The sequence below is a fragment of the Salvelinus alpinus genome, chromosome 14 (assembly GCF_045679555.1).
Source record: "Salvelinus alpinus chromosome 14, SLU_Salpinus.1, whole genome shotgun sequence".
In the NCBI taxonomy this organism is placed as follows: Eukaryota; Metazoa; Chordata; class Actinopteri; order Salmoniformes; family Salmonidae; genus Salvelinus; species Salvelinus alpinus.
The window spans coordinates 36231177-36242192 of record NC_092099.1 but is presented as its reverse complement, the minus strand read 5'-3'; the positions used below and the strand labels follow the sequence as shown (position 1 = coordinate 36242192).

The 11016-nt window shown below is 44.1% G+C and overlaps 1 protein-coding gene across 2 annotated transcripts in view; it reads right to left on the bottom strand.

Annotated features, from left to right (window-relative positions):
* Positions 1 to 628: 628 nt before the first annotated feature.
* The window catches only part of LOC139538875 (dual specificity calcium/calmodulin-dependent 3',5'-cyclic nucleotide phosphodiesterase 1A-like), a 110861-nt gene continuing 100473 nt past the window's right edge, over positions 629 to 11016 (bottom strand). For both annotated transcript variants that reach the window (XM_071341393.1, XM_071341395.1), the window contains 10 exons: positions 9076 to 9216; positions 8848 to 8948; positions 7926 to 8051; positions 3908 to 4009; positions 2914 to 3034; positions 2559 to 2640; positions 2174 to 2294; positions 1650 to 1837; positions 1211 to 1492; positions 629 to 829 (listed from right to left, as the gene is read on the bottom strand). In XM_071341393.1, coding sequence (XP_071197494.1) covers positions 774 to 829; positions 1211 to 1492; positions 1650 to 1837; positions 2174 to 2294; positions 2559 to 2640; positions 2914 to 3034; positions 3908 to 4009; positions 7926 to 8051; positions 8848 to 8948; positions 9076 to 9216 — 1320 coding nt within the window. In that variant the 3' untranslated portion in view covers positions 629 to 773. The remainder of the gene's footprint in view (positions 830 to 1210; positions 1493 to 1649; positions 1838 to 2173; positions 2295 to 2558; positions 2641 to 2913; positions 3035 to 3907; positions 4010 to 7925; positions 8052 to 8847; positions 8949 to 9075; positions 9217 to 11016) is intronic.

Here is an 11016-nt window from a genome sequence, read left to right as displayed (position 1 = left end):
TTGTAGTCTTTCAAGACAGTGATGTTCTCTTTGCACACTAAGCACACAGCTTTCCCTGATACCTCAATAAAGATATATTTCAATGTCCACTCTTGTTGGAACACCCTACATTCATTGTCTACTTTCCTTTTCTTTGAAAACCTCCTCTTTGCGCAATTTCTAGCTAGCTACTATTTGTAACTGTGACGTGTGTCATCCTGTCAGTTACTGTCTGTGCTCGTGCGGTTGTTATTTATACATTCCTTCAAAATAAATGTTCCACAAGCGGTGGGAGTTAAATCATTACGGAAAGGCAAGTATTCATTGGGCTTTAAATTTGAACAACAAATACGTTCTTCAAAACTTTACTATCACAAATTCTTTATGTGATCTGAGCATGATTCCGCGGGCCGTATTGAATCAGGTCGCGGGCCGCATACGCCCCCCGGGCCGGCCTTTGCCCAGGCCTGGTCTAGAGTCAAATCTGTGTATGTCAACAGATCAACAGAGAACACTATCGTGACCGTCCTATTCTCACACTTGCAGTCTAATATAGTGAGTGTGTACGGTGCAGACCCATCTAAAAGACCGAATGAAAATAGACAGATAAATAGACCATAAAGACTGAATGAAAATAGACAAAAAACACTTCCGGTGAAAAGTGGAGCATGAAGACCCCTATCTTTAATAAATAACAATAAAATCAATCAGAACAATTTTACAATAAAAAAACTAAACAAATATAATGCCTGTTGAATCAGGAAGTGGCAGTGTTGTTGGGTAGCCTATCAAAATCAAGGGCTCTGAAGAGAGTCCTCCCCCTGCTCAAGGACTGGCTCAGGGCTTTCTCCTGCAAGCAACAACAGTTACCATGACAACACAGCATCACTCAGCTGTAACCTTGACAACCCTCCACTCGGCAGCTATCTATCTCTTCGACACTTGGTCACAGATGGCTGTAACTGACAACACAATTATAGAAACGAGAAAAATACCACATAGCTATAGCTTACTGAGAGGGCAACAGCATTGTTAAAAGGCATGACTGTTGGTTTCACTGTGCTATTGTGCTGTGTTGTATTGTGTTGTATTGCATTGCATGTTGTTGTGTTGCGTTATGTTACGTTGCACTACATTATGTTGCATTGTTGTATTGTACATTCTATCGTATATTGTGTTGTATATCATATCGTATATTGTATCATATCATATCGCTAGCTAGCATTCCTACCGTTCCATGGTAGGTGTTCAGGAGAGATGGAACCATGTGATGTTGTCTCTTTATCCTCAGACGGTGACTGAGGCCTGTGAGGACTGTGGTCCAGCTCTGAGTCCTCCTGGGAAGAGTTATTGGAGTTTGTGTTTGTGTTGTTCATCAGTTCATTGAAGGGCTCTGATTGAAGCTCCTGGCTGTGTCTCTCAGGGCTGGTGTGAGTCAACGTAACCTCTGTGTTCATCAGGGACTCTTTCTCTGGGTCAGAAGTCAACTCAGCTTGCTCTTTCCTCGCCAACTCTGAAGAAACGAGATAACACAAGCAACAGGAATGAACCTGTAATGTCATGTCATAGTCTTCTGACAATGGAAAGAACATAAAACACTGAAAGAAGGATAGGTATTCAGGTGAGTGAAGAAGAAAAAAAAGGAAGAAGAGCAACAACAACAACTATACCTTGTACAGAGAGCTCCTTCCATCTGTCTTTGTTGTGTTGGATGACCTCTGCCAGTGTGTGTCTGACCCGTTTCAGGTCGATGCCAGTCAGGCTATAGTCTGTAGTGAGCCCCTGGTCAACTCCCTGGCTGGACCCTCGACCACTGTGTCTCTGGACTGACTCCACCACCGACCCACTACCTGTCAAACTGAACCAACAAGCAACATACAACAGAAACTCAAATTACGTCCATTCTGTCAAATATATGTTGACGCCGTAAGTCAGAATGACAATGACACCAACTCTTTGTGTGGCTGTCCTAATATGGACATATTATATAGAACAGAAAACACTGGAGTAATACTTGGTTGCTTATTCCACAACATAGAACGACCATAGAGATAGAAGACAGAGAAATTCTGAGTGTGAGTGGTACTGGTGATACTGGTAGGCATTTTGAATACGTCAGAGATGCTAATCTGGGAAAACTGAGCCGGGAAAACTGGGATTTTCCAGAGTTTATAATAATGGGAATGTATCTCACCTTGACCTGCGGACACCAGTGTCGTGTGACTTTAAGGTATCCTCTATGAGAGGTGTAATGATCTTCTCTGTCGTGTCCACCAACACAGAGAATGTGGGTTCTACTATGAAGTCAATGAACCCTGGGAGACAGACAGATAAACTGATGATTGTACTTTTCAGAGAAACAGGAGAAAAAAACTGTGTGTGATGTTACAGCAAATGTAATTTATGATGACAGACAGTGAAGTTTCCCATGCCTTATCGTAGCAAGGGAAAAATATCTGATCATTTCTCAAATGTCCACATGGTGGCGCATTTGCACTATGGCCTGTCTGAGTACACAAACCCTTCAGAGCTGTATGAAACAGATCACAGGGGGGGCAATAACAGGGTGTGATGCTCACCTATTTGTGACTGGGCAATCATGGTAGCTTTACGATCACACAGAGGAGAGAATGGCAGCCCTAACTCAACCTCCTTATCGCCCTGTAAAAAACAACAACAATACCAGCCTTTATAACCATATCAATGCAGAATGGCAGGAGTGGCTCTACTGTATAATGTAATATGATTCACTACAATACCCATAATGCTCAATGTAACATATCCAGTTGATCCAAGTGAAGATATTCCTAAAGCTATTGGAATGGTATCCCATATCCTTAGCAATACAGGATACATACATAATACAGTGGTCAAGTTTCCCTCTCCCATGGTATCTGTCAGGGACTTTAGGGTGGGACGTTGTTTGTACTGTACCTGTCTGAAGAACTCCTCCATCAGGGCCTGTGTCCATCGGTAGTGCAGCTTCCAGGCCTTGGCTGGGTGACTGATGTCAGCTGCATGCAGCATCAGAGATAGGGCTTTAGCCTTGTCTACTCTGTAGAAACAACAGTACATCAGCTAACACAAATACATACATACATGCATACATGCAGGCGGGCGGGCAGGCAGGCAGGTAGGTAGGAAAAACTCAGTCAAAACAGAAAATGTGTGTCAGTCTGTCTCTTGTGAAAACGGTGAACAACTTGTGAACATTTCTGAATTATAATAATCTACAGTCTGCTGTCATTCTGATCTAAGAATATTACTCCTGCTTATTATGAAGAAAAAATACATCTGTTTAACTTTGGTGTAAACTAAAGGTGTGTTTTGAATAATTTTTGTTGTATTAATGCTATTTAATCTCTCCTCAGACTAATATTATTCTGTTTGTCCTGTGGGTACCTTTGCCACTGTTCCACCCCTTGTGTATTGCGCTGTCATGGTGTATTTGTATTGTTGAAAATAAGAAATCCATGACTACTGTTGATGGGGGTCGTCTAATTTTGGAAAGGAAGATGGTATCAGATAGAGCCATGACTGGACTATTTTACAGGCACATCCAGCGTCAACCCAGATCAGTTGGCTCTGCAAAAGGCAAAATAGTGTATGTGCCTTGTGGAGATTACCCTTATCAACCATACTAGTAGCAGTACTACCACTACAATAGATAGATAGATAGATAGATAGATAGATAGATAGATAGATGATAGATAGATAGATAGATAGATAGATAGATAGATAGATAGATAGATAGATAGATAGATAGATAGATAGATAGATAGATAGATAGATCATACAGGGACACATAAAGGATCAAGATGAAAGGCATGGTCCAGAGAGCTGGGGCTATAGGTTAGAAGTTAGGGTTTAGCAGTTGGGGCTAAGGGTTCAGGGGTCGTAGGTCAGGGTCCAGAGACAGTCCACTCACCCCTCGGGCTGCTGCAGGGCGTTCCTCATGGTTTTGATCTGCTGGAAATGGCAGGACATGTCTGTACTCATCACCATCTCAATCACCAGGGTCCGCAGTTCTCTGACAGACAGACAGGTTAGAGTTAGGTGAAAGAGAAATGGCAGGACATGTCTGTACTCATTACTATCTCAATCATCAGGATCCGTAGCTCTCTGGAAACACACACAGGAGAACAGGGTCAGTTTCCACCTAGCCACTCCAGCTGTTCTTGGATTCTCAAGGACAAGAACACAGTGTGATGTCTAGCACCGCTTCTTCATGACAAACCCCAGTCATTAGCATAGCATTTCTATACAGTACATACTGATCGGGGTGAGCTGTGGAACTTTCCATAATCACTGAATCACAGCCAGAAGATGACTGACCACCCCTTAGAGCCTGGTTTCTCTCCAGGTTTCTTCCTAGGTTCCTGCATTTCCAGGGAGTTTTTCCTAGCCACTGTGCTTCTACATTTGCATCGCTTGCTCTTTGGTGTTTTAGGCTGGGTTTCTGTATAAGCACTTTGTGACAACTGCTGATGTTAAAAGGGCTTTATAAATACACTATCTATACAAAAGTATGTGGACACCCCTCTGCTATTTCAGCCACAACTGTTGCTGACAGGTGTACACAATTGAGCACACAGCCATGCAATCTCCATAGACAAACATTGGCAGTAGAATGGCCTTACTGGAGAGCTCAGTGACTTTCAACGTGGCACAGTCATAGGATGCCACCTTTCCAACAAGTCAGTTCATAAAATTTCTGCCCTGCTAGAGCTGCCCCGGTCAACTGTAAGTGCTGTTAATGTGAAGTGAAAACGTCTAGGAGCAACAACGGCTCAGCCGCGAAGTGGTAGGCCACAAAGCTCACAGAACGGGGTCGCCGAGTGCTGAAGCGTGTAGTGCGTAAAAATCGTCTGTCCTCGGTTGCAACGTTTACTACTGCCTCTGGAAACAACGTCAGCACAAAAACTGTTCGTCGGGAGCTTCATGAAATGGGTTTCCATGGCCGAGCAGCCGCACACAAGCCTAAGATCACCATGCGAATGCCAAGCGTTGGTGGTGTAAAGCTCACCACCATTGGACTCCACCATTGGACTCTGGAGCAGTGGAAACGCGTTCTCTGGAGTGATGAATCACGCTTCACCATCTTGCAGTCCGACAGACTAAACTGGGTTTGGCGGATGCCAGGAGAACGCTACAATGCCTTGCAAAAGTATTCATCCCCTTTGGCGTTTTTCCTATTTTGTTGCATTACAACCTGTCATTTAAATAGATTTTTATTTGGATTTATGTAATGGACATACACAAAATAGTCCAAATTGGTGAAGTGAAATGAAAAAAATAATGGAAAAGTGGTGCGTGCATAATGTATGTATTCACCCCCTTTGCTATGAAGCCCCTAAATAAGATCTGGTGCAATCAACTACCTTCAGAAGTCGCATAATTAGTTAAATAAAGTCCACTTGTGTGCAATCTAAGTGTCACATGGTCTCAGTATATATACACCTGTTCTGAAAGGCCCCAGAGTCTGCAACACCACTTAGCAAGTGGCACCACCAAGCAAGCGGCACCATGAAGACCAAGGAGCTCTACAAACAGGTCAGAGACAAAGTTGTGGAGAAGTACAGATCAGGGTTTGGTTATAAAAAAAATCTGAAACTTTGAACATCCCATGGAGCACCATTAAATCAATTATTAAAAAATTGAAAGAATATGGCCACAACAAACCTGCCAAGAGAGGGCCGCCTACCAAAACTCATGGACCAGGCAAGGAGGGCATTAATCAGAGAGGCAACAAAGAGGCCAAAGATAACCCTGAAGGAGCTGCAAAGCTCCACAGCGGAGATTGGAGTATCTGTCCATAGGACCACTTTAAACTGTACACTACACAGAGCTGGGCTTTATGGAAGAGTGGCCAGAAAAAAAGCCATTGCTTAAAGAAAAAAAAAAGAAAACACATTTGGTGTTCACCAAAAGGCATGTGGGAGACTTCCCAAACAATATGGAAGAAGGTACTCTGGTCAAATGAGACTAAAATGTAGCTTTTTGGCCATCAAGGAAAACACTATGTCTGGCACAAACCCAACACCTCCCATCACCCTGAGAACACCATCCCCAGTGTGCAGTGAAGCATGGTGGTGGCAGCATCATGCTGTGGGGATGTTTTTCATCGGCTTGGACTGAGAAACTGGTCAGAATTGAAGGAATGATGGATGGCGCTAAATACAGGGAAATTATTGAGGGAAACCTGTTTCAGTCTTCCAGAGATTTGAGACTGGGACGGAAGTTCACCTTCCAGCAGGACAATGACCCTAAGCATACTGCTAAAACAACACCTGAGTGGTTTAAGGGGAAACATTTAAATGTCTTGGAATGGCCTAGTCAAAGCCCAGACCTCAATCCAATTGAGAATCTGTGGTAGGGCCTCCCGGGTGGCGCAGTGGTCTAGAGCACTGCATCGCAGTGCTATGCTGCGCCACCAGAGTCTGGGTTCGCGCCCAGGCTCTGTCGCAGCCGGCCGCGACCGGGAGGTCCGTGGGGCGACGCACAATTGGCTTAGCGTCGTCCGGGTTAGGGAGGGTTTGGCCGGTAGGGATATCCTTGTCTCATCGCGCTCCAGCGACTCCTGTGGCGGGCCGGGCGCAGTGCGCGCTAACCGAGGGGGCGGGTGCACGGTGTTTCCTCCGACACATTGGTGCGGCTGGCTTCCGGGTTGGAGGCGCGCTGTGTTAAGAAGCAGTGCGGCTAGGTTGGGTTGTGCTTCGGAGGACGCATGACTTTCGACCTTCGTCTCTCCCGAGCCCGTACGGGAGTTGTAGCGATGAGACAAGATAGTAATTACTAGCGATTGGATACCACGAAAAATTGGGGAGAAAAGGGGATAAAAAAAAAAAAAAAAAAAAAAAAGAGAATCTGTGGTATGACTTAAAGATTGCTGTACACCAGCGGAACCCATCCAACTTGAAGGAGCTGAAGCAGTTTTGTCTTGAAGAATAGGCAAAAATCCCAGTGGCTAGATGTGCCAAGTTTATAGAGACATACCCCAAGAGACTTGCAGCTGTAATTGCTACAAATGGTAGCTCCACAAAGTATTGACTTTAGGGGGTGAATAGTTATGCATGCTCAAGTTTTCAGTTTTTTGTGGTGTTTCTTGTTTGTTTCACAATAAAAAATATTTTGCATCTGTACCTCCCTGAACGCATTGTGCCAACTGTAAAGTTTGGTGGATGAGGACAGTTTTTCATGGTTCAGGCTCCTTAGTTCCAGCGAAGGAAAATCTCAATGCTACAGCATACAATGACATTCTAGTCAATTCTGTGCTTCCAACGTTGTGGCAATAGTTTAGGGAAAGCCCTTTCCTGTTTCAGCATGACAATGCCCCTGTGCACAAAGTGAGGTCCATACAGAAATGGTTTGTCGAGATCTTCACTGGCCTACACAGAGCCCTGACCTCAGCCCCATTGAACACCTTTAGGATGAATTAGAATTGCGAGCCAGGCCTAATCGCTCAACATCAGTGCCTGACCTCACTAATGCTCGTGTGGCTAAATGGAATCAAGTCCCTGCAGCAATGTTCCAACATCTAATGGAAAGCCTTCCCAGAAGAGTGGTGGCTGTTATAGCAGCAATAAGGGAACCAACTCCACATTAATGCCCATGGTTTTGGAATGAGATGAGTAGATGTCCACATACTTTTGGTCATGTAGTTTGATTGATTGATTGAGACACATTCTCTCTGTCATCCAGGTTATATAATAGTCTTCCATTGAAATACACCACACCACATTCGTATCCAAACCTAAAATGAAGGCTAAGTATCCAGGTTATGTTACAGTTCTTGCCCCTTCGTTCTTTGAAGTGTTGATCTCAATCAATTCATCAAATGTATTTTATAAAGCCCTTTTTACATCAGCAGTTGTCACAAAGTGCTTTACAGATATCGAGCCTAAAACCCCAAAGCTTGAGGATCTGAGGAGTCTTTCTTAACTCACCGCCAGTCATCTTTTGACAGGTTGACCAGTATGTTCATCTCATCTTCTTGCATAAGTCTGTAGGCAGCACTGACATGGTGGTTCTCCAGGACTGACCGATCATTGTACAGGATGGCCACCTCTGACCTGGAAAGAGGAAGAGAAGAAGCAGAAAAAGAGGGAAGAGAAGGTGTGATTATTCATTGTGCCACATGGGGCTTCCCAGACTGGATAACTTTACCAGGTAGCCAACTACCCCAGTGAGCAAAACTGGTTGAAGCGGCTTCATTCCGACCAGTTTTGAAATGACGATAGTGATTATGAAAGCGATGGTAGCAACTCGAGATGGTAGCGATTTTAGAACACATAATCACAGAAGGGGAGTTTGAACAATACCTTCATTTTCCATCTCACCACACAACAACCCTCATGTCTAAAGGACCAGAGGCCTTTCTGATCATTGTTCTTAGACTAGAAAGCCATGCAGAGGTTTAAACTAAGTGAAGGGTTTAATCTCTCTCCCTCTCTCACACATTCTCACTCTGTCTCTCTTTCGTTGCTATCCCTTGTTATCACTGAGGTCAATGCTGCAATATTGATTATTCTTATTGTGCACTTCCCTTTAATGGGTTGTTTAAATGGGTGCCTTCACTTAAATGGGTTCTTTATACGGTCATGCTCCTTTCTTCAGGCTCCATTGGCATTCATTAGTCAGGGTCAGACTGGCTGCACTGTCTGTCTGTCTGGGAGACAAGTGGTGTACTAAAAGTACAATACAAGGACATCTCAGTTTAACATTGGTATTGATAGGATGGAATGAATGGAAATGGCAATAAATAATTATCGTTGAGTCATCAATCAGTCTATTAGGTCAATTACTATCAGTGGTACAGTAGCTTAGGAATTAAAATATCTACTGACTGAAGAATACGGACACACTCACCTGGTCTGAATGTGAAAGTTGTTGGTTGTCCCAGTGTGTTCAAAGTCATGGATAGCTGCAGCAAACACCATGGCTAGAATGTCCAGTTCAGTGAGCCAGTGCTGAGAGAGGGAGGGAGAGAGAGAGAGAGAGATGGTAACAAGAAACACAATCAGAACCTGTCCTTTGATTTGTGTATGATGCTGGGGGATAATTCATTGCACGAACGTGTGTGTGTGACAGACTCACCATAATGCCAGTGTGGAGCATCAGATAGTGTGCTGTCTGTGTGACGTCAGCAGCGTGGATCAGGTTGTGGTAGGGGTTTCTGTGTTTGCTGTAGCCCACCTCTAGAGCCTCTACGAAGGACACCAGAGATGACACTGGAATCTGGGGAAAAACAGGGAGGTTAAGACACCAGCGGCAGGTAGCCTAGTGGTTAGAGCATTGGACTAGTAACCGAAAGGTTGCAAGATCAAATCCCCAAGCTGACAAGGTACAAATCTGTTGTTCTGCCCCTGAATAAGGCCATTAACCCACTGTTCCTAAGCTGTCATTGAAAATAAGAATTTGTTCTTAACTGACTTGCCTAGTAAATAAAGATAAAATAAAAAAAGATGACACTGGTATCTGAATAGGGAGGTTATGACACCAGAGATGACACTGGTATCTGGGTTAGAACAGGGAGGTTAAGACACCAGAGATGACACTGGTATCTGGGTTAGAACAGGGAGATTAAGACACCAGAGATGACACTGGTATCTGGGTTAGAACATATCTGGGTTAGAACAGGGAGGTTATGACACCAGAGATGACACTGGTATCTGGGTTAGAACAGGGAGATTATGACACCAGAGATGACACTGGTATCTGGGTTAGAACAGGGAGGTTAAGACACCAGAGATGACACTGGTATCTGGGTTAGAACAGGGAGGTTAAGACACCAGAGATGACACTGGTATCTGGGTTAGAACAGGGAGATTAAGACACCAGAGATGACACTGGTATCTGGGTTAGAACAGGGAGATTAAGACACCAGAGATGACACTGGTATCTGGGTTAGAACAGGGAGATTAAGACACCAGAGATGACACTGGTATCTGGGTTAGAACATATCTGGGTTAGAACGTATCTGGGTTAGAACAGGGAGGTTAAGACACCAGAGATGACACTGGTATCTGGGTTAGAACAGGGAGGTTAAGACACCAGAGATGACACTGGTATCTGGGTTAGAACAGAGAGGTTAAGACACTGGAATCTGGGTTAGAACAGAGAGGTTAAGACACCAGCGTTGACACTGGAATCTGGGTTAGAACAGAGAGGTTAAGACACTGGAATCTGGGTTAGAACAGAGAGGTTAAGACACTGGAATCTGGGTTAGAACAGAGAGGTTAAGACACCAGAGATGACCAGATACCAGTGGTTAAGACACACACACACACACAAGACACCAGAGATGTATCTGGGTTAGAACAGAGAGGTTAAGACACCAGAGTTGACACTGGAATCTGGGTTAGAACAGAGAGGTTAAGACACCAGAGATGACCAGATACCAGTGGTTAAGACACCAGAGATGTATCTGGGTTAGAACAGAGACGTTAAGACACTGGAATCTGGGTTAGAACAGAGAGGTTAAGACACCAGAGTTGACACTGGAATCTGGGTTAGAATAGGGAGGTTAAGACACTGGTATCTGGGTTAGGTCTGCCTGATAAATTGTAAAAATGGGATGCACTCCACCCCCAAAATAATTGTAAAAATCAAGTATATTCTGTCTTTTAGTCAAAGATCACAATTTTAAAAAGACAGAAACAGAAGCCAGAGCTCAAAGTTTCAGCTAGATGAACAACTAGAAGGTGATTGGCTCTGTGCTGGGTCATGGAGGGCCAGTTTCACCACAGACAACCACTAACACAGTGGGTTCCAGGCAACTGGAGAGAGAGAAGTGAAATGTTATCACGCACATCACCGACTTCATTACAGAAAAGAGAACTCCTGCACACTCCTGCAATATACTGTATTACATCTGCACGTTGTTTATTGTCCAAATTGTTATGTGTGCGGGAGTTCGCTTTTCTACAATGAAGCTGGAGAGATAAAGAGATACACGTGTGGGGGCTTCGTGTACATGTACTGTAGCTTGTGTGCAAGCTTAACTTCAATTGTTTAATCAGACTAAGAGCAGAGCAT